This window comes from Natator depressus, chromosome 18 (genome assembly GCF_965152275.1).
Source record: "Natator depressus isolate rNatDep1 chromosome 18, rNatDep2.hap1, whole genome shotgun sequence".
Taxonomy (NCBI): Eukaryota; Metazoa; Chordata; order Testudines; family Cheloniidae; genus Natator; species Natator depressus.
In genome coordinates, this window is record NC_134251.1 from 21,463,707 (window position 1) to 21,486,327 (window position 22,621).

The window sequence follows — 22,621 nt, forward strand, 5'->3', positions numbered from 1 at the left end:
AGCCCACTGTGCTGAGACAGGACCAAGTATTTGCAGACCATCCCTGACATATCTAACCTGTTCTTAAAAACATTCAGTGATGGGGATTCCACAACCTACCTTGGAAGCCTGTTCCAGAGCTTAACTACCCTGAGTGTTACACAGTTTTTCCTAATATCTAACCTAAATCTCCATTGCTGCAGATTACGCTGATTACGTCTTGTCCTACCTTCAGTGGACATGAAGAAAAATTGATCACACTCCTCTTTATTAACAGTCCTTAATGTATCTGAAGACTATTTATCAGGTTCCCCCTCTCAAATTTGTCCACAACTTTCTTTAATGTAGTGCCCAGAACTGGACACATTACTTCAGCTGAGGCCTCACCAGTGCTGAGCAGAAAAGGACAATTACAGCTCATGTCTTACATACAACACACCTGTCAATCCACCACAGAATTATATTAGCCTTTTTTGCAACGGCATCACACTGTTGCCTCATATTCAAGTTGTGATCCATTATAACCCCAGATCCTTTTCTGCAGTAATACTGCCTAGCCAGTTATTCTCCATTTTGTCTTTGATTTTTCCTTCCTAAGTGAAAAACTTTGTCCTTCTTTACTGCTGGAAATGGCCCACCTTGATTACCACTACAAAAGGTTCCTCCCCCCCCCCCCCCCCCACTCTCCTGCTGGTAATAGCTCACCTTACCTGATCACTCTCATTACAATGTGTATGGTAACACCCATGGTTTCAAGTTCTCCGTGTATATAAATCTCCCCACTGTATTTTCCACTGAATGCATCTGATGAAGTGAGCTGTAGCTCACGAAAGCTTATGCTCAAACAAATTGGTTAGTCTCTAAGATGCCACAAGTCCTCCTGTTCTTTTTGCGGATACAGACTAACACAGCTGCTACTCTGAAATCCTTCTTTACTGAATTTCATCTGGTCATTTCAGGCCAATTCTCCCCTGAAAGTCCAATCTGAACAAAGACAAAACTCAACTCCACCATTTCACATTTGACACCCAAGTCCCCAGTCTTACCCTAAGTTCAATTACAAGTTTTCTGAAGCTCAGCAAGCTGGGCACAGACGTTGGATCCACCCATGCAGCTAGCGCTCCAGGTAGCTGTATCTCAGCCATCACCCCCAGGGTATCTGGATCAGGCCCTCCGGCCCCTTAGGGAATCTGAAACCAGCTGGGCTTGGGGTTTGTTTAGGAAAGTTTTCCCCCGCTCCTGCCCTGCCCTGCCCGGTTGCTGCTGAGCCCCGGTGTCTTTAGTCCGGTGATGTATTGAGTAACCCCAGCCTGCTGCTCTTCCGTTACACCGGCTTCAATCCGGAGTCGGAAGGAGGCGAATCAGGCCCACGGGGCAGAGGCTGCAGCCCCGGGGCCGCCCCATGCGGCCTGTGCTCGGGGGAAGCCGCTGTTAAAGCCGCCGGGAGCTGGAGCCGGGAGGAGCGGCGGGGTCCAGGGAGGGGAGCCGCGCCGCGCCGCGCCGCGCCGGCAGCGCCCGGGAACAGGAGAAACGGACACATTTACCTGCCACAATGTATCCATCTGCCATCTTCCCGGACTGCACCAACTGCCCCGGCCGGCGGGGGGGGCGCCGCTCCACGGGCTCCCACCGAGCCGCCTGCCCCTCTCTGCCTCCGCCAAACACAGGCCTGGGGCCGCTCCCGCAGGCCAGGGCCGGGGCTCCCACCGCAGCCTCAGCCCCGTGCGGGAGGCCCGGCCCGGCGCCGGCTGAGGCCCGGATGGTTCGGCCCGGAGCTTGGCATCAGGTTACCAGGGCGATGGGACGCCGCGGGGGGGCGGCTCCGCCTCTGCTCCTGCTGCAGCCGGGAGGGAGCCGGGCCGCGCCGGGGTGAGCGGGGCAGGGTGCAGCTGGCGGGGGCGGACTCTGGGGCAGGGATGGGGGGGTCACAGTGCCTGGGGGGAGGATGGCTGGGCGCTGGGTCCCCAGGCAGGGAAGATGCTGGGGTGGGTCCCCAGTTGGGAGAATGCTGGGGGGGGAGGCGCTGGGTCCCCAGGCAGGAAGATGCTGGGGGGGGCGATGGGCACAAGCAGGGGCCGGGGCGGGTGGCTCTGGGTCCACAGTTTGGGAGGATGCTGGGGCGGGGGGCGCAGCAGGGGGCGGGTGGCTCTGGGTCTCCAGGCAGGGAAGATGCTCGGGGGGGGGCTGGCACCAGCCGGGAGCAGGGGGGCGGGGGGCTCTGGGTCCCCAGGCAGGGAAGATGCTGGCGGGGGGGGTGGCACCAGCCGGGAGCAGGGGGGCGGGGGGCTCTGGGTCTCCAGGCAGGGAAGATGCTGGGGGGGGGGGTCGCAACAGGGGGCGGGTGGCTCTGGGTCCACAGTTTGGGAGGATGCTGGGGGGGGGGGCGCAGCAGGGGGCGGGTGGCTCTGGGTCTCCAGGCAGGGAAGATGCTGGGGGGAGCCTCCTGGTCCCCAGGCAGGGAAGATGCTGGCGGGGGGGGTGGCACCAGCCGGGAGCAGGGGGGCGGGGGGCTCTGGGTCTCCAGGCAGGGAAGATGCTGGGGGGAGGGGGGTCGCAACAGGGGGCGGGGGGCTCTGGGTCCCCAGGCAGGAGCAGGGGGCGGGGGGGGGGGGTCAATGCCAGACAGTGCGGGACGTGAGCGCTGCCGTAGGGGGCGCTGACGGCCTGCGAGGCCCGGGGCCTCCCGGTTCAGCTCTGTCGTAATCAAGAGGTGGCTCTCTCGGCACCCAATCAGCGCCGTCTTGGTCGCTCTTAATTTGCATGAGTGTGAGCGGCAGGGCTAAGCAGCCAATGGGCGGCCGGTGGGCGGAGTTTCTCCCCCACGAGGGCTAAGATGGTCTGAGCTAGAGGGAGCGGAGCCGCTGCCAGGTGCGGGGAGCCGCGGGCCGCGCGTGGAGGGGCCGGGGCTGCAGCGTGGGGCCGGAGCACGGGGCACCGGGATGGGGGGGGGGAGGTAGCGGGGGGGCTGGGTCCCAGGGATGGGGGGGGGGAGGTAGCGGGGGGGCTGGGTCCCAGGGATGGGGGGGTAGCAGCTTGGGGCTGGAGCATGGGGGGGCCGGTGGTCGGGGGCCGGGACCCCGGGATGGGGGGGGGGGAGTAGCTGTGGGCTGGAGCATGGGGGGGCCGGTACCGGGGGGCGGCGGTAGTGGGGGGGCGGTGCCCGCGGTGGGGCTGTGGCGCGGGGGGGTCTATTCTATTGTACTGGGAGTTGGGGGGCTGCTTATGACCCCGCCCCCCCCAGCAGAGGCCGGGCAGGGGCGGGAGGGAGGGAGCGACTGGGGCTGGCACCCGGACGCGGCAGTGGGTCCTTGCCCCGGGCCCATCCCCTCCCCATAGAGCCTGGCCCGGCGCAGCTTTCCCGGGGCTGAGCGAGGGACGGGGCGGGTGGCTCCGGCCCGAGCTCCGGTGCGAGCTGCGAGCTCAGCCTGGCGTGGCACCGTGCCCGAGCTGGGAGCTGCTCCGCCTCCGAGCCCAGCCTGGGAGCTGAGGGTGCCCCAGCGCCCTCCACCCGTGTCCCGTGGGGTGTCAGGGCTCCTGTTTCCCCTTTGCTGCCCTTGTCGGAGCTGGAAGTGCTTTCTGCTAAAGTGACACGTTCATCTTCCCTCCTGAGGCTCCCCGGGCACAGGGGCTGGACTGGATGGCGTCCCGAGGTCCCTTCCAGCCCTGCATCTCTGTGACCTCTCTCCACCCCAGCCTCCAAAACAACCCTGCTTCCCGCGCCTCGTTTGGTATCCCATCGCTTTTACCGTTGCCAGGAATTAACTGGTTTTGTACCTGCTGATTTTTACCATATGTGTGACCCTCGGTTGCTCACAGCTCTCAGATGCGTGTAATGCGTGAGGTGACACATCAGGGTTGCCACGGACGTCCGTGACTCCGTTTCGTTGCTGCCTTTTGCTCAGTGCTAGGTGGGCTTTTTATGGTGGACCTTATTGTAACTCAAGCGCACAAGGGGCAGAGTTAAGGTTGCAGTAAAAATTATAACTCATTTTTATGACTGTGGGATTAAACTCATGTTCTTAAAGCTGTGTTAATTTAAGTCTCTGTGTTAAATAATACAGATTTCAGATAGAATGCCATTCATTAATTAAGTTCACAGGTTCGCCCAAGGTCTTAGGAATGGGTGATGCAGAAGCCAAACAATGTCACTGTGAATGGAGGGAAAATGTATTCTGTGTCTGAACATTTCTTTAAAGCTATTATCGTGTGTGAGGCAGTTGTTTCTCTTACAAGGCAAAGGAAGGCTCTCAGGAAATTAAAACATGGTGGGCCCTTTACCTGTTAGGGGAAGTCAAATAACTGAGCAGCACGGGAGTCGGGCACTTTGCCAGTACAACTGTTCCATAACAGTGAATGTTATTACTCTTGTTATTAAGTATTTGGATTATAGTGGCCCATCCAGGATCAAGGCCCCATTGTGCTGGGCTCTGTGCAAACATGTAAAGACAAGATCCCTGCCCTAAACAGTTTGCAGTATCAATGGTAGGCTAAAGAAGAGTTATCAGGAGTAACCTGTAATTTAGTCTTAAAGTCAGGGCAAGTAATAGATTCTATGTAGTGAACGAATGTATACATCAAAAGATGTAAATAAAAACTTTGGAGAGGGGGTGAAAGTAATCAAATAGATACAAAGTCTATTTATTTATTTATTTATTGTCTGTTGTTTACAATTTTATACATTTCAGTGTAAGATATTGCTCCTGCTCTTTGCAGTCTGTTCTACAGGGGCCAGAGGAGCATCAGAGGATTCTGATTTCAAGGTGGAGCCTGTCACATTCAGGCCTGACTAGCGGATTGGCTCAGTTTACTTGGGGCTTCTTCCTGTGGTTGAAATGATTCCAGAGTCTTTGCCATGCTGCCCCAGGCAGCTCACCCAGACACGTTCATTTGACACCTAGTCAGCATTGAGAAGTGGAACCAGAAAGGTGCTCAGAATTCAACAAGGCTGGTTGGAAAAGGCTTAAATGAAAAAAATTGCTATTTTGTCTCCTAGATTCATAATTCCAAGGCCAGAAGGGACTATTGTGATCGTCTAGTCTGAGCTGTATAACACAAGCCATAGACCTAAACCTCCAAGCTCTCCTCTCTCCCCAAATATACTCTGGTGGTTGCTGCTTCTCTGTATTTTGGCTTTCAGTTGAGAGCTAAGCTACGAGACTCTGTTCTTCCAGAGAAACTTTAGTTTTGTTTTTGAGTAACAGCCGTGTTAGTCTGTATTCGCAAAAAGAAAAGGAGGACTTGTGGCACCTTAGAGACTAACCAATTTATTTGAGCATAAGCTTTCGATGAAGTGAGCTGTAGCTCACGAAAGCTTATGCTCAAATAAATTGGTTAGTCTCTAAGGTGCCAAAAGTGCTCCTTTAGTTTTGTTTTTGTTTGTTTTAAAGAAAAGAAATACCTTTATTTTCTCTTCTTATTGACTGGTTAGCAAGCCTTTGCTGTGATCACACCTATGGTAGGCGGGGTGTGTATAGTACATAAACTGCATGACCCCTAGTCCAGGTATAAATTCCCCTTGTGGCAGGGAAAGGCTCTAACAATGGGGATGCAACGGGATGCTACACTGCTAAAAATAGCAGTGTAGGCGGAGAAGGGCTGCTTAGGGAATAAAGACATGTCCATATGGCTCTCTGCTCGCCCAAGCATTGCCTCCGCCAGCTACGCAGCGATTTTCAGCAGTGCAGTGTCCCACTGCCTTCCGGCCACTGGTACCTTTCCCTGCCTCAAGGAGATGCTGGACCCCTTCCCCACCATTGGAAAAGGCTCTGGCAGTGGGGACCTGGAACCGTTCACTGAGTGTTGCTACACCCGGAGCGTGAACTACAGCTTGCTTTTCATTGCGACTTGTCGCTACGCATACCCTACCTGCTGCCGCCCATGGCATGCAGTGTAGACGTAGGCCTGATGTAAGGAATCTCACTGTGTTTGAATTAATTGAAATCAGGCTGCTCCTCTCTTTCCCTGTTTGTTTTGCAAGGCAGTTCCCCTGCCCCCTTCTTGTTTTGTGGCCTTCAGTGATGCTTTGCGGGATCACTGTAATTCCATGTTGAAATTGGCCAGGGCATGGGCGGCTGGTGCCCTGGCCATTGTGGGAGGCTAGCCCCTGGCCCCTCCCCTTCTGCCTGAGGCTCCTCCTCTCCCCATCTGCCCCCCTCTCCCAAAGGAGCCCAGAGCACCCCCACCACTACCGCCCGGCTGCGCAGGAGCAGCAGCCCTGGCCCCGGAGCTCTGGGTGACGCGATCCAAGTGCTGAGCAGCCATCTCGGCCCGAGCGCCAGCCGCCCTGAGTCCCCATGACAAGCCCGCAGCCCCAGCCAGCCTAGGCCAGGGCAGAGCACCGGGAGCTGCAGGAGGGGGGACTGGAGGATGGGCGGGGCCACACCAGGCTGTTTGGGGAGGCACTGTCTTCCCCAGCCTATGATATCCGCCGCCCATGGGTTTGGGGCATGACTCCATTGGTAGAGAGGGTCCTGAGCAAGCACAGCTCTGCTTGGCTGAGTGATTTTTAGGGACCACACTGGAGAGGGGAAGTCTTTAACGCACAGAAGTGCAACCTAAGCAATGGCAGTGCCAGTCTCTCCCATGCTGCCCTGACAGTCTGTCTCAACCCTGATGCATCAGGATCGCCTCTAACGGGGGAGAACTTCATTCACCATGCCCAGGAGCTGATTCCCTTTTAGTGGAAGAAGTGCTAGTTCGAACTAGAGCGAACAATAATGTTCGTTTTTCTCCCTGTAAAGTGTAAGTTTGCTCTGCCAGGGATGATTTCTGAATAAAGAAGCTGTTCCCTCTGGGGCTGTGGCACAGCTGCCAGGATGTGGGCTGGCAGGAACCCGCTGATCTCACGGAGGATGCAGGAGATCTTTTGATAGCCTTAGATATGGAGCTTGGCGGTCTCTTCTGTCAGTTTAATTTTATTCAGCTGCTAACTGTTGTCGCCACATGTACTAAAGCTGGGACAAGACAGAATAGGTTAAGTGCGGTTCTGCATGAAGACTTCTGGATTGTGACCAGAATCCTGTTTTTTTGTTTGTTTGTTTTTTTTTTTCATGCCACGTTCTCCACTCAAGGCTGGATTTGACCCAGTAAACTACAGGTGAAAGTCTTTGTATCCTATTTCATCAATCCCTGGAATCCTCCCGCCCTAGACTGTAATTATCTGTGGTAGTGAAAACATACTAATTATTGAAACATTTTAAATACAAATGTAGACAATATCAGGCAAATTTTATCCTTTTATTTTACTAAAAATGTGCGGAAGAGGGACTCCAAGCTAATATAGCTGCAGGCAGCCTGTGCTCTCGCATTTCTGTAGCCATATCTTGTTCGGGGCTAGCGATCATTCGTCACGTTCCCACTGTTTACAACGTGTGGAGTGAGAAGAAGTAGAATATATTGGCTCTATAAAAATAATAAAGAAATAAACCAATGTTTGGGAATTGCTTCATGCGGTTAGAGGAATTTATTTATTGCTGTAAGCATTATTCCTTCTGTTGCACAATTTGATTAAATATTACTGACTCTTCTAGAAGTTTAGACACTAGTCTGTGTCTTTATGCCAGGTATTTGATTGCGTATGTTTGTAGTGACCTTGTGTCCATATTAGATCACCAGGAACAGTAATTCACATTAACTTTGTGGCTGATACAGTAATTGAATCCAATTACTGTAAGGAATACATTATGCCAACTGTTTGCCTTTAACTTCTGGCCCTAAGATCTTTGCTACGCCTCACTTCTTGGCTGTAAACCTTCTTGCCAAACCATGGTGGCTACTTATTTTTCTGTAGGTAGATTAACTAGGCAATCTCTAGTATTTAAAAAAGCTGATTTGGCCTTGAGTGCATGTGTCAAAGATGAATGTTGGATTTTTCTAACCCTAAAACCCACTTTCTTATATGAGTAATGAGCAACAGAATTTAAAGGGACCCCATCAAGTTGAAGTCTTCTAGGCTAAAAAAAAAAAAAAGCAGGGTGGCAGGAATTAAAATAATTTGCAGACGAACACCATATGTACAAATATATACACCTTCTCCAAGTGTAGCTGTGTGGGCTTATAGGGTGTTTTACCATTTTATTGTGTCAGAAAAAAGAAGCATCTCTTGCTTCATTTTGTCCGTTGTATTCATAACGCTTTGCAGCATCTTACAGCAATACGTTCTCTTTTAAAAAGAGATGGCATTTGAAGAATTACATCGTCCCCTGAGTCCTCCTATTAATTTTTATTTTCTTTTAAATCGTTTTCTCCCTTTTTTCTGCCTCAAAGGTCTGTATAAACAAAAGGAAGACAGACTGACTAATTATACAGTAGAACTAACTAGACACAAATTGCTGTTAAATGTACAGAGCAAACAAATGGGGGGGGGGGGAATTGTGTGTACGTAGACATATTTTTTCCTCTAAACTCTTTTGCTTGTGTTACTTTTAGCAATAGGAGGTAAAAAAAATTTCAGATGCAGGTAATTTTTTTGAGTTGATGGTATTCCCTCACATTATATTGTCCCATGTGAGATTTGAATCCACTGTTCAGAAATATGCTTCAGGCCTCAGGTGTACCCTTGAATCTAGTCTCCTCTTCCTCTCCTCCCCTGTTTATAGCAGAGCGGATCAATTTGGCAATTAGAATGAGTATCCAATTAGATATGATTATTAAAGCGTGTCATGTATGTTTCATGACTCAGTTACCCTGTATGGTATGACTGCCTTGTTGCGTCACTCGGTGTTCTTTGCTGTTAAACCAGGAGCTTCATTTCAACAAACATAAGAACGGCCATACTGAGTCAGACCAAAGGTCCATCCAGACCAGTGTCCTGTCTATCGACAGTGGCCAATGCCAGGTGCCTCAGAGGGAGTGAACCTTACAGGTAATGATCTAGTGATCTCTCTCCTGCCATCCGTCTCCACCCTCTGACAAACAGAGGCTAGGGATGCCATGAAATAGAACTATCCCACTGGCATGTTGCATGGGACTTAAAATCCTCACATAAATATTTCAAAAACAGGCAGCGTCCTTCAAGGAAAGTAAGATTAGTAATGTCTTTAAAAAAATACAGTGTGGGTCCTCATCAAATGTAACCCGCAAGAATGACGTGTGTGGGGTGGCTGTTGGTTTTTTTGGAAAGACCTTGCCAGACTGAGTGGTTTCCTCCTCTTGTAATAAAAATATTTGGTCCTTGTAGTAGACTATTATCTCTCTAGCACCCTCTTGGGGAGAGGGTGGGCACTGCTCCTGTGTCAGCATCCAGGGCACAGCGCTCCAGCTTTGCTGTCAAGGCATCACCCCCTCTCCCTTGCTGGGGGAAGTGGAGTTTAAAGTAGTCCAAACAAAAAGTCCATGTGCTTCCACGGCCCATGAAAGCAGAGTCCTAGACCTCTGGGAAGCCATAAAGTAAACAAGAGGAGATGCTCATTGAGCAAAAATCTTCCCTTTTAAGAACCCACCCATCTCCAGGCAGGAGAAGCCACACAGGTGTGTAGGGTTGAGGCTAAGTGTGCCCAGAGGAATTCTTTAACCATTTCCTGACTGGGTTGGGGATCTGCCCCACCACACTCACTCCTTTTTGGGTTACGATCCCAGGAGCCAGGGGATTCTTAGGAAGCACAAGAACTGATGCCTCTGGGTGAGGTCTGCGTGTGCTCCTGGCTCTCCCCTCGCTTCCACGCAGAAACTGACTTCTCCATTGTCCCTACCCTAGTAGGGAACAGATCATCAAGATTGTTGATTATTTGCATTATATAGAACCTCGGAGCTCCATTCAGGGATCACGGCCTCATTGTACAGGCCCTGTACAGACATGTAACAAGGAAGACAGCCCCTGTCCCAAAGAGCTCACTGTCTCTGTAGTTCTTCTTAAACATTTGTGACTGTGTTTGTATTTTTAAAAGAATCGAGTGAGCATTTCATACCATCCTCTTCTTGGAGGATCGGAGTTGCCTCAGTTCCAAGGAAAAGGAAGGCAGCTGATTAGGAATGTGATCATTCCATTTTCTCTTGTTACGAACAGAACATGGGTCAGAGAAACCAATAATACATCAACTTATTCCTTTGCTAACTGATCCAGAAGCCTAGATAGTTGTTTTTGCATTTTAATGTGTGTGTAAGAAAAACTCCTAAACTTTACTATTTGGTATGAACGTTTCTGATGTTGCTACATTAGTTTTTGTATATACATATAAATATGTGGACAGACTTTACCAGCTTTTTCCATCAGCTGATAGTGATTACTCAACCAGTACAGATACAGAGATTCTGTGAAGAACCTGTGTTGGGAGCTGGATCCCTTGAAAGTTGCAGGTATTCTACCCACAGTGGTTAAGTTTTCTGTGTCCACAGCACTCGTTCTCATGAGGGGTTTTTCTCGTGGTGGTTGTCTCCTGTCATTCTAAAGAAGGCAGGTTAAATTTTCAAAAATGCTTGAGTCCCTTTGAAACTCAATGAGACTTAGGGCTTGGCTACACTTGTGAGTTACAGCACAATAAAGGAGCCTCGGGCGTACTAGTTCACTACCTGTCCACCCTGGCAAGGCACGTAGAGCGCTCTGACTCCGTGGCTAGAGCGCTCCTGGTGATCCACCTCAGTGAGTGGAATAATGTTTGCTGCGCCCTTGCTGGAGCGCCATAGCGCCAGCATGAACGAGTTGTTGCTTTCCTATGCTCTGATCAGCCTCCAGAAATGTCCCATAATCCCCTTAAGTCAAGCGGCCACTCTTGTTATTGTTTGGAATCAGCTACAGGAATGCGGATAGGCCCTTTGAAAGCTCCGTTTCTGACAGCCGGCTGCTTATCTGCTCTGAGACAAAGCAACCATTAGTGTGGAGTGCTGTGGGGAGCGGGGGGGGCGAGGGAGGTCTGCTGCTGTCTGTACTTACAAAACAGCATGCTGACATGCTCTCAGCCCCCAAAAACCCACTGTCTCCCCCCACATACACACAACACACTCCCTGTCACACTCCACCCCACCCCCCATTTGAAAAGCACGTTGCAACCACTTGCATGCTGGGATAGCTACCCATAATGCACCACTCCCAATGCCACTGCAAGTGCCACAAATGTGGCTATGCCAGTGCGCTTGAAGCTGTCAGTGTGAACAGACTGCAGTGCTTTCCCTACTGGGCTCTCCCAAGGCTGGTTTAACTCGGCACGCTCTACATCTGCAAGTGTAGCCATGCCCCAAGACTCTTTAGTCACCTAGTTGCTCTTGAAGATGTTACTGTGCATCACCTTCCCCAAGCATCACAAAATGCCTTTGTGTTATATGGGCGGGAAAGGTATGGAAGTCCACAGAAAACTTCTTCCTGTAACATCCCTTTCCTATGACAGATTATTTCCCATCAGAGTGCAGAAAAAGGAACAGCTGTTCGACACATTCAACTTGATCTGCGGGCAAACTTTGATTACGTGCAGAATGGATGATTCTTTATGGCAGCTGGAAGAGATTATACTTTTTCAGATTACTGAGAACACCTCCTGAAGATTTAAAAATACGTATTTTTTTTAAACTTTGGCCACCTGGGTGTCCCTTTCAAATGTGTATGTCTTGGAAAATGTCTGTTTTCTTAGGCTGGGCAAACTTGCTGTGTGGCTGTATATTTCAGCTGTTCTTTCCAATATCTTGTTCAGTGTAGTAGATTATCCTATAGCAGACAGTTTGTAAGACCATGTTCAAAATACTGGGTGCACAGGGTCTCTGAAAATCATGATCCAGGTGACACTGTGAATCCAACATCGTAGGTTAATTTTAAAAATGTTGCTCTAACTGGCTTTCCATCATTACTGATCAAGTCAATAGCAAAGGCTGCTTTAGAACCCTGGAGTTCCATGCCCCGTATTCAGCTCAAGAGACCACGATGCTGCTGTGTGATATTTTTTTTTTAAGGTTGAAATAGTTTTTACCTCATTAGTTTCACTAGTTAGGAAATATTGGCAAATATTAGAATATCTGAAATGAAGTGATTAACTTCTGACAGGGTTTTTATCCTGGTGAAAAGCAAACTGTGCAAACCTTGCTGTTTGTTTAATGGAATGTGTCGTATGAAGTGAAGTAAATTGCTTGTGGAAAATGGTGGTGCCTTATGCAAAATCAATACACGTTGTGCCATATTTTGGAGGGGGAATGGACAATTCCTAGTTTTTGACATATTCCCTAATGTAGGTTAGAACTGCTTTGAAAAGATGAGGTCCCTGTTCAATTCAGCAGGCAGCTGTCAGCATTTAAAACACATTAAAAACAATCCAGAAAGATTAACTGACAAAATAAGTCTGTTTAATTCTACATCTCTTACTAGGGAATGTGTTTTCAGTACAAGTCAGCTAAAGGAGGAAAACATTATTTCCCAGAGAGAGATCTTACAGCTTAGCATGAGAGAGAACTGGAATACTGTAAAAGAGTACAGTGTCTGAGGGTGTGAGCATTTTGGATGGATGTTGTCCCAAAGCGACAGGAGCCTGGTGACTGAATAAAGAAATACTTGAATCTCTGTGAACCAAGTGAAAGATGTGTAGCCAGGGAAGGACACTGTCTTCAGTAGAACAAATTGAATGTTCATTTCTTTGAATATGTTTAAAATTAGTGGAATTATTCTCCTTCAAAGAGGCTGGTATTGATTAGTAGTATAGCCAATTGATTTAACTACACTTGTGGTTCGTTATTAAGTATGTTCAAGAGACCAACTTACCAAGCTTAGCCAAATTTATTTGCTAAAGACATAAAAGTACAATACAAAAAAGACACACACACCCTCCTTCCAAGAAGCAATTCTTATCTCACAGCATGTTCACCTTCCACAGAAGGTGTGCATCAAAGGTGTGCCATCGAACCCACTTCTATTTATGTTGTCATTGTTTACAAGCTAAAAGTCCCTATGCGTCTCTTAAAATTTAAGTTTAACCCACTAGTTTGTGCCATCTTTGTCCTTGGTGCCTCCCTCTAGTTTCCCATATCTTGTTTTGTCTGCTAGATCCCAAGTGCTGATGATCCATGAAAGTATTCCTTAACTGTACTTGGTACAAAGTATTCATACATCTTTGCTTTGACAAGTTTCTAATGCCAAAGCTGGCTTTAACTTTGCAGAGTGTTTTGGGATACTTGATGTGGGTGACCAGAATTGTGAGCAGACCATAATATATTCTGTTAACTTCCCAACACCCGTATGTATAATGTATATTCTATTAATACCATGCAAGTAAAAGCTATTAATGCGGTGTCCGCACTGCCTAATGTGTATCTGCTAACACTGGCATGGTATCTTGCAGTATAAGAATGACATTATTAAGCATTTCTATGCCGCACCTTACCAAACATTAGCATAGGATATTGCTAGTCTAGTCAAACCAACTGGCTGAGGTATTGGGAAAGAAAATGCAGCCAATGCAGATAATAAGGACTGTGGGTTGGGGATGGAAATGGAGCCCTTTCTGCTGTTCTTCCAGTTATGTTGCCTACACAACCCCAGCATCCCGGTAAGGCCACCCCCTGCTGTGCAGATGCAGAATCCCAGTAGTGGGGCCTAGATCCCTGAACTGAGGGATTTAATGTGTACACTTACAGTGATTCTCATGGAGCTGTACCAAGTGCCACGGGGGAGATGTGACGGTTCTTTACCACTCAGAGGATCACCCAAGTGGAAGGGCAGCTGTTTATTTAACTGACCGGAGCAGGGTAATAGGGTGGCAGATTATAGGACCCTGCAAGGTTCGTCTGTTGTCAGGTGCTTGGACCCTGCACAGAGAGAGGGAGGAATTGAGATAAGTCATGTTAGACCGTGGCTCTTAACAGAGTGTGGCGTTTGTCTCAGGCAGAGGGGAGTGTGGGCTGGGATGCTGGAGGGTTCTGCAGCAAACGCTACAGACGGGCAAGATGGGGAAGGACTCGTAGGCTGATCCTAGTCTTTATGGTTAACAAGGCAAACTAGAGGAGGAGGTAAGTGGGGTTTTTTTATTACTTCCATTATGTGTATCTCTGGGAACTCCTCTGGTTTTTGGATGCTTTGGCTCCGCTGGATCTGAGGGTTGACTAATACTCTCCGTATACAGTGCAAGTGTAAATGGAGTCTGGCCATCTTCCACCTCATGTTTTGAATGGCTTTTGGAGAGCCTGCTGCTGCTGTTCATGCACACAAGTGGCTCATTATCTGCCAAAAAGCAAACTGAGGGTGAGGTTTCTTGATGCAGGTTATTCCTTGGCATGCTCATAGAGTACTTGGAAAAATATTGTCTCAAGAAAAAAGAAACTGACCACCTCTGCTGCATCTTCCATTAAGGCTTCTTCTCTTGGGCCGACCCTGAGCTTGCTGTTTAAGAGGAGTGTGATGGATATTCTTTTGCCCTAGACACTGCATGAATCAGCATCTTCGGGCATGAACCTTGGATGGAGTAGGTGTCAGGAGTTTATGCTAAAAGATGGATAGTTGACATTGAGCCTTTCAAAGTCTTTGCATCCAAAAAGGTTTTAACTTCTTGGCAAGCTGTGACTCCTCCCTGGTTAACACGAAATGCCTCTGCGGTGCAGCCGGAACAGAATCTGCATGCAGAGCGTCAGTGGGGCAGAGAGAAAAGAGAGATTTGGAAGAGCTGCATTCAATGAAAGGTGCCTCTGGGGTGTGCTGGGTGGGGCACAGCAGCAATGCACAAGAACTTGGGGCAGGAAGTGAAGGAGGGCACTATCCAGGTGAAACGGAGAGGAATTTAAGCCAGCAGAACATAATTATTTGAGTTGGAATTTGTCCCAGACAATGCAGTTAGTAATGGGAAGTGCCATGTGATCTTTAATAATTACAAGAGGAAAGGACCTCATCTTTACTATCTCTCTGAAAGTCACATTCAGTCTGATTTTTTTTTTTAAACTTATGTTTAGTAGGAAACAAAATATAGTGAGATTGTCCTTATTGACCTAAGAACACGCTTACTCTGCATAACTTGGGGCAGCTAAGGGAATATTTGGGACCTGAAATGATTTTGAAAGATGACTGGCGTCACTTTTTATACAGTTCCTTGTTTGGAGGTACGGGGGTAGGAAGATTGGCAGAACGATACTGAAACACATCAGATCTGATGAATCAATATGTTGTTTGTGCAAGTTTACTGAAGAAACACAGCTGTATTGCTGATGGTAGCAAATGTTAGCAAAACAGTCCTTAAAATTATTGCGTTTTTTGTTAGTTGGATTATCCCTCCTGTCTTATATTCCCTGTAATCTAAAACTTCTGCTGTTGAGGGGGAAAGCTAGTATACTCAGCAGTTTAATGATCTCTTGATATTTATAGTTCCTTAAGTTTAAATGAACTTAGCAAAATATTAAATAAAAATGGGAAATGAGGCTCTTTTAGGGTAAGGACATGTCTAAACCTGGAGGCCTTTAAACCAGTAAGGAAATCAGAGCTGTAGAGGGAAATGGGGAGCTGCAAAGGGGCCTGAGGCAAATGCAGAGATTTCCCCCTCATAATCTCTCTTTGGCTTTCTCCTTTCCACACTAGTATCTGTATGGCACACAGATTTATCACCCTAACAGTGCAGACCCTCTTTCTTTGATATTTTTCCCCCTTAGGCGTCCTTCAAGCTGCAGAAACATACTCTTTTAAAATGTGTGTATAATAGAAACAGATCTTCAACTACCAGCTGATTTTTATGATATGGGCAGAGCTACTTATAACTTATGCATCTTTTCTCCGTCTGCTATTGAGACCCTTCTCACAGCTGAGCATTCGGTAATTGGTAACCAGTCTGTAACAGAGAGGCAGAAGGATGCTAGGGTATAGCGCTCGCATGTCCCTCATTCCAAGGACCATTCATCCTTTTAGTCCCAAAGTTACCTCTTTTCCACACACACTCAGCATACACTCACTCGTATTGTGGATTTGTGGTGGTGGTTGTTTTTCGTTTGTTTGTTACATCAGAAATAAAGATTCTTGAGACTGAGGTCACAGAATTGTTTACGCCAAAGGGGTGAATCACACAGCATTTTAAGTTGCTTCTGTGTCCTCATTTTGGGTCTGTGTCACACATTGTGTTCTATGTTAGGGCATTGGCAAGTTGAGATGTGTGATCCTAGAGTTCTCGGTTCTGGTCTCTGAGTCGTCCTGATGTCAGGTGCTTGAACTCTTCAAAAGATGCAGGGGAGCTGCTGCTGAGTTGTAGCAGCAGGAAGGCCCTAGTGACAGCCAAACTTTGGGGGGAAAGCTTAGGGTTCTTAAAAGCCTTGGAAAATGATGACCCTAAAGCATTTTATTCCCAAGGGTGGGATGCTGGCTGGGAAGATCCATCTGACAGTGGCAAGGGAATGTAGGTGTTCCAGGACCTTCCTCTTTTGTCTTGTAAAATTTTTTCTATAAGGTAAACCCCAATTAAACCCAGAGCAGAATCATATGTGCTTGCTGCTGCAGTGAGAGTAAATCTAGAGCTCTGATGCTGCTCTAGAAAGATGTACTTGACTCGAATTTCCAGGGTTGCAAACTAAAATTAATCTATCCTTGGTCAGCTGTAAGGAAGATTTTGCTAGCTCTGAGGTGGTCAAAGCATGGTCCCTGCGGTTCTGCAATGCAGCCTCCAGCTACCTTCCTCTCTGATACAAAGCTGGAGCTTGCAGAGACTGCAGGTCTCAGGATTCCATCTTCAACTGGGAGGAGGCTGCTGAGATCAGGATTCAATATTGCGTACGGGGATCTGTTGTCTCTCTATCAATTCACGAAAAGAACAGGAGGACTTGTGGCACCTTGGAGACTAACAAATTTATTTGAGCATAAGCTTTCATGAGCTACAGCTCACTTCATCAGATGCATTCAGTGGCTGTAGCTTATGCTCAAATAAATTTGTTAGTGTCTAAGGTGCCACAAGTCCTCCCGTTCTTTTTGCAAATACAGACTAACCCGGCTGCTACTCTGAAATCTATCAATTCAGTTCTCTCTCTTCCACGTAATGTAAAATAGTCGTGCCCCTTGCCAAGGCAGCCCACAAATGAACAAAGTTTGGGTGCCCTTGAGCCAGACAAACCCACAGTGGGAAATTCACTGGAAGATTGACCCGACCTACGTATCACTGGTCTCAGTGGGGTAATGTGACTCTACAGCTCATGTGCCCTCTCTGTTGGAAGTTTAATCCCTCACTGACTGGCCCAGTTTGCTCAACATACTGTCCTGGGCTCTCCCATTACAAGGGCTGAGGAGAGCTTGATTAGACAATGGTATAGTTCAGTGGTTCTCAACCAGAGGTACATGTACCCCTGGGGGTACACAGAGGTCTTCCAGAGAGGTGCATCATCTCTTCTAGATATTGGTCTCTGGAATTTTAGTTTGTACTGACTTCACTAGTGCTTTTTATGTAGCCTGTTGTAAAACCAAGCAATTATTTGTTTATACTGCTCTGTATACTAAACACTAAAATGTAAGTACAATATTGATATTCCAGTTGATTTATTTTATAATTCTATGGTAAAAATGAGAAAGTCAGCAGTTTTTCAGTAAGAGTGTGCTGTGACACTTCTGTATTTTTATGTCTGATTTTGTAAGCAAGTAGTTTTTAAGTGAGGTGAAACTTGGGGGTACGCAGGACAAATCAGAGTCCTGAAAGGGGTAGAGTTGTCTGGAAAGGTTGAGAGTCCCTGGCATAGTTTACTCAAATCTGCGGTGGGCCACCATGTTGTTGAAAGTGCCCTCCCTTGTGATATAGGGGGTGACTGGGAGCAAATCTCCAGCATCCCAAATGAGATTTGAGCCTGGCTCAGCATCCGGTAGGATGACAGGAGGCATGTTGCTGTTCTGTTTAAATGTTACATGCTGAAGTTCTTTTCATCTTCAGTAGCTAATCTTCAGGATCAAATTTTTGAAATGTAGCTATTTTCTGTGGTTTTGGGCCTTAGTTACCTGGTATTGAAAAGTTGGCCCTTACTGCCTTGGTATGTTATCCTCTTCTAATCTCCAGGGCTTTTGATCTTAAAAGAGAAGCTGCTTATAAATCCAGGAATCCTCATATAATCATAGAAATGTAGGGCTGGAAGGGACTTTGAGATGTCATTTAGTCCATCCCCTTGCTCTGATGTAGGACCAGGTAAACCTAGGCATTCCTGACAGGTGTCTGGCCACCCTGTTTTTTAAAAACCTCCAACGATGGGAATTCCACAACCTCCTTTAGTAACTTGTTTCAGTTCTTAACCATCTTTACAGTTAGAAAGATTTTCCTGACCTCTAACCTGAATCTCCCTTGATGGACAACTCGGCTAAAACATAGGCCAATGTGCAGCAGCAAACAAGATGGCAGGTTATATTAACGAAGGAGGAAGAGTATAATTCTGAAAATATTACAGTGGCCTTTTCAAAAGTTAATCGTATGCCCTGACTTTGAGTACTCTGCTTATTCTGTTCACCCCACATCAAAAGTGAGAGGAAATTTAATCCCTTCTCATAAGGAAGTCTGCACATGCCTCTTAATTATTTTCACTGTCCTTCGCTGAACCTTTTTTTAAAAAAATTAGGGCCACAAAGATTAAAGAGGAGGCAGATAAGAGGGGGCGTGGCAGAGGTGGGTCTGTGTATTTAAAGATAAATGAGTAGAGAGGTGAATCAGGATTTCTATTGACCCTTTTTTATACTGATGGAACAAGGAGATACCCAACAAAATATCAGGTTTATAAGTGTTGCCCTTTAATTTAAAGGGTTTTTACATATATAATTAACCTGTGTGGGGAAAAATTACACCCCTACCTAACATAGGTATGCTGGCAAAAGCTTTAATGTAGATGCAGTTATACCAGCAAAAAAGTGTCCAGGCCAGTATAGCTTACTTTGTTCATGGAACTGGTGTCATAAGCCGTACTGGCAAAACGTGCCAGCACACGCTGCGTCCCCACTAGGAGGGTTTTCCAGTAGAGCTGTACTCGCAAATCCTTTCTGGAGTAGACAAGGCCTTGGACAGTTACATGGATAATAATTACAGTAACATTAGATGGGATAAAACAAAATGATTGATCTAAACCCTCATGCTTCAAGGCATAAGACAGCCACTAGCTACCTGTGGTTAGGAGGAAACTTCCCAGAGGCAGGGTGTTCCTCAAGCATCTGTCTTGGAGCTTCTTACGTTTTCCTCCGATGTACTTAGGATTTACCACTGTTGGCGAAACCAGATGGGCCATTGCTCAGACCTGATAGGGAGATTCTCCATTCGTGTATATCAGCTGTTGTACAAAAATCATCTGAATTCAGCCACCCCTGAAGCCAGGAACAGAGAGGACTTGGGCTTTTTCTAACTGAAAACAACCAAGCTCATTTTTAATACAGGGTTTCAGCCCAATTGGAATTAAATTGTGTATTTATCATAGCAGCACCTGGCAGTGCAGTTGCAGTTGAGCAGCTGCCAGACGTTCTTTGTGTGTCCGTCCGTCCGTCCGTCCGTCCGTCCGTCCGTCCGTCCGTCCGTCCGTCCATCCGTCCCTAGGATTTCCCCAGGGGATTCTAACCATGTTGCTGAGCAACAGGTGCCCACCGAGAATCGCAAGGAGGTCCACAGTGTATTTTAGCTGGCTGTGTTCCAGAGGCAGTTAGCTGTGCGGTGCTGAGGATGGGCAGAACTGTGTGGCTACCAGGCCCAGGAATATAGGGCTGCAAGCTCTTCACTCACCGTATCTCCTTGAAACATAATTAATTCTTAAAAAAAGAGTTCGGTAGTTTGGAGAACCGCACTTATCTGTGAATCAGTCCTTTGCAGCTTTTTGTGGCTTTACGCATTTCCCTCTCCCCCATATGGATTTCTTTCTGTTGTTGCCCGATGAAATACCACACAAATTGGAGGAACTGATTCCGAGGGCATCAGTGAAACTCTGTGTACACCAAGTGCGGTCAGATGCTCAAAGGAAAGAGACTGAAAAGCAGAGAGAAACACAATCTCCCTAGCAGTTCTTGTACAGGTGTGGCAGAGGCGATGCGGGGTCATGTGTCCTGCCCCCCAGATTTCTGCCAGGGTTTATATTTTTATTTTTATTTCTTTTTTTGCAGGAGTGGGTTCAAAATACATCCCCCACCCCACTATCAACAGTTATGCGTCACCTCTCGGTGGTGATTTAACACTAGGAGGCAAAGTACATTCGGAAAAGAGAGTGCTTGATAAGTTGTTTTATGTATTACTGTGGTGCCCGCAGACCTTACTGTGCTGGGCACAGTGCAAACGCATAATGAGAGAGAGTCCCTTCCCCAGAGATTGACACAAACAAGACAACAGATGGGAGGGGAAACAAAGGCACACAGACGGGAAGTGACTTGCCCAAGGTCACCAAGTAGGTCTGTGGCACGGCTGAGAACAGAACCTTATCTCCTGACTGTCCCGTCTGCCAGATCCCACCACCTCTCTGCAGCTGATGGCATCCCTGCAGTACTGCATACATTAAGAAGTTTTATTCAGCCCCTGCAGCCAGATTTTGAGAAGTGCCCAGAACTCCCTTGGGAAGGGCAGGAGCTGATGGCTTTGAGCGCTTCAGACATTCTGGCCTTTTGTGTTCGTGTTGGCCACTGGTTTTAATGTTGAATCAGATTTCCAGCCGTATCAGTTTTATTATCGCTGCACTGTTACAATAATAGAGCACAGTTGTCTGTTTGAGGGCAAGTGCAGTTTAATTATAGGGATGTCTTTCCATTCTCTTCCAAACCACATATCTCAGAGAAGAGCATTCCAAGATGGCAAGAAAGCAAAAGCCAATTAACAGTTAGCATGCGCCTTGAGCCAGGATCTTTATTAAATATCTCCCTCTAAAGAGAAATGCCCACAAGGCGATCTCGTCACCTACTTGGAGAGCTGAACAACACCGAGGGAATTTATTCTTACAAGAAAAGGGCAGTTCCTACCCAATGCAATGCTACAATCTGACTTCTGATGAAATGGAGAAATTAACCCATTTATTATCTGCAATACACTAGTGTGTAGAGAACCCTAGCTGAGATCAGGGCCCCGTTGTTCTCGATGCTGTACGTACACATAGCAAGAGACTGACTCTGCCGTCAAGAGCCTGCAATCCAAATAGGCAAGACAGACAAACCGTGGGCGGGAAGGGAATATTATCCCCATTTTACAGATGGCAGAGTCAGAAATTGAATCCAGGTGCCCTGAGTTCCAGTACAGTGCCCTAACGACCCTACTGGGTTAGCCAATGACCCTCCACCTCCCCAGAGATACACCATTAGAAGGACTTGCGGTGTTTGCACCTTTAATTATAGAGGTGATCGCAGTTCTTTAAAACATGGGGCAAGGGCATCTTTTCCCTTGTTCTCCCTGTGGTGCTGGGAGTGCTGCAAGGTGCACACGCAATCACTCCCAAGCCAAATGCTCCTGCCCCATCCAGCCTCTCACGGCTGGAGGGGTGTTTTCTGCAGTGGGGAGTTCCTGGAGGGATCAGCAAATGTGTAGTTTGGAAGCATGGGGCCAAGGCAAAAACAAGAGTTGCCCAAGCCTCACTGTGCAGTATTGGGCACTTTGGGGCCGGTTTCTTACTGGTGTGTAGGCACCTAAAGGTGTAGATAGGTGCTAGTGGGATTTCTCTGCAGGGTACTTCTAAAAGCCTGGCCCTTAGCACTTACTGAGTGGACAAGTTTGCTCACTAAAATACAGACCTGGGGGTGGCTTCAGAATGTCAGCCACAGCATTATTCTCATTGTCCTCAGACTGAGTTGCGTAGGTCCAATGTGTACATTGCCCTGTTTTCACTTTTCTTCAGACCACAAGGAACAGACTTTTGTGGGGGGGAGGGAGTTGTTCTTCTGTTAACGTCTGAAAAGATAGCCCAGACCAGAACAAACTGGACATTTCTGATACAGATCAAGTTTTGCTTGCTGGCTTATGCAGAGCGTTCTTCAACGGTATTCATCATGCTATGGTCATCTAATCAGGCCTCCTGCATCACACAAGCCAGAGAGCTCCACCCCGCAGCTCCTGCATCAATCCCAGAACTTCTGTTTTGTACTAGAACGGATCTTTCAGAAAGACTTCCAGTGATGGAGAATCCCCCCTGGTTCCATAGCACTGAACTCCACACAACCTAAAGCTTCTTGTATTTTGGCACTTGAGTGTGAGCCAGGTCCAGTGATGAAGAACAATGTAGTCTCATGCTGTGTCATGCGTTCGTTATGCACACCTACATGTTAGTTCAGCCTTTGGCGGAATATGATCAGTTCATCCGGTGCTTTGGAAGGTTTAAGTAGGTTTGGGGGCCATGGTGTAATCTCTCTACCTTTGAGCCTGGTATTTTTCTTACTTACACGAGGTAAGTCAGGAGCAATTCCACAGAATGGAAACTTTTTTTTGTTTTTTTGGGTGGGAGTGGGAGAGTCTTAACGGGAGGATTTCCTCCCTACTTGTCAGCCTGCAGACTCTGGCTCATGACCTTCCTTTTCAGCTGAGGTTGCCTAGGACTCTTGTCGCTCTCCTTGCTGAACTGGCCAGAGGGATCACTGCAGATATTTCCATGCAGATACCTTTTGGTTCTTGCACTATTCAAAAGGAGTATTAGATTCTTTATCCACGTGACCTTATCTGATCGTTCCTGCACTCCGCTTCTCTTAACCCTGGGGACCCAGGTGTTCATTTCCTCTAGTAGGCATACTAACGGTATGTGATCTTGACAAAAGTTCTTGTTTGTTTGGGATAGCCTCAGGATGAACCTTGTAATTCATGCA

At 47.5% G+C, this 22,621-nt stretch overlaps 2 protein-coding genes across 12 annotated transcripts in view; one reads left to right on the forward strand and one right to left on the reverse strand.

The window, feature by feature from the left end:
- The window catches only part of NPHP4 (nephrocystin 4), a 103,656-nt gene extending 101,971 nt beyond the window's left edge, over nt 1-1,685 (reverse strand). For 7 of the 8 annotated variants that reach the window (XM_074975123.1, XM_074975120.1, XM_074975121.1 and 4 more), the window contains exon 1: nt 1,524-1,685. In XM_074975123.1, the coding sequence (XP_074831224.1) occupies nt 1,524-1,541 (18 nt within the window). In that variant the 5' untranslated portion in view covers nt 1,542-1,685. The remainder of the gene's footprint in view (nt 1-1,523) is intronic. The other variant, XM_074975117.1, reaches the window with a different exon arrangement.
- Nucleotides 1,686-1,740: 55 nt separating this feature from the next.
- Nucleotides 1,741-22,621, forward strand: part of KCNAB2 (potassium voltage-gated channel subfamily A regulatory beta subunit 2) — a 109,425-nt gene continuing 88,544 nt past the window's right edge. For 2 of the 4 annotated variants that reach the window (XM_074934010.1, XM_074934005.1), the window contains exon 1: nt 1,741-1,848. The gene's annotated coding sequence lies outside the window, so the exon portion shown is untranslated. Of the gene's footprint in view, nt 1,849-2,786; nt 2,848-22,621 lie in introns of those variants that run through there. The other 2 variants (XM_074934009.1, XM_074934004.1) reach the window with 1 other exon arrangement.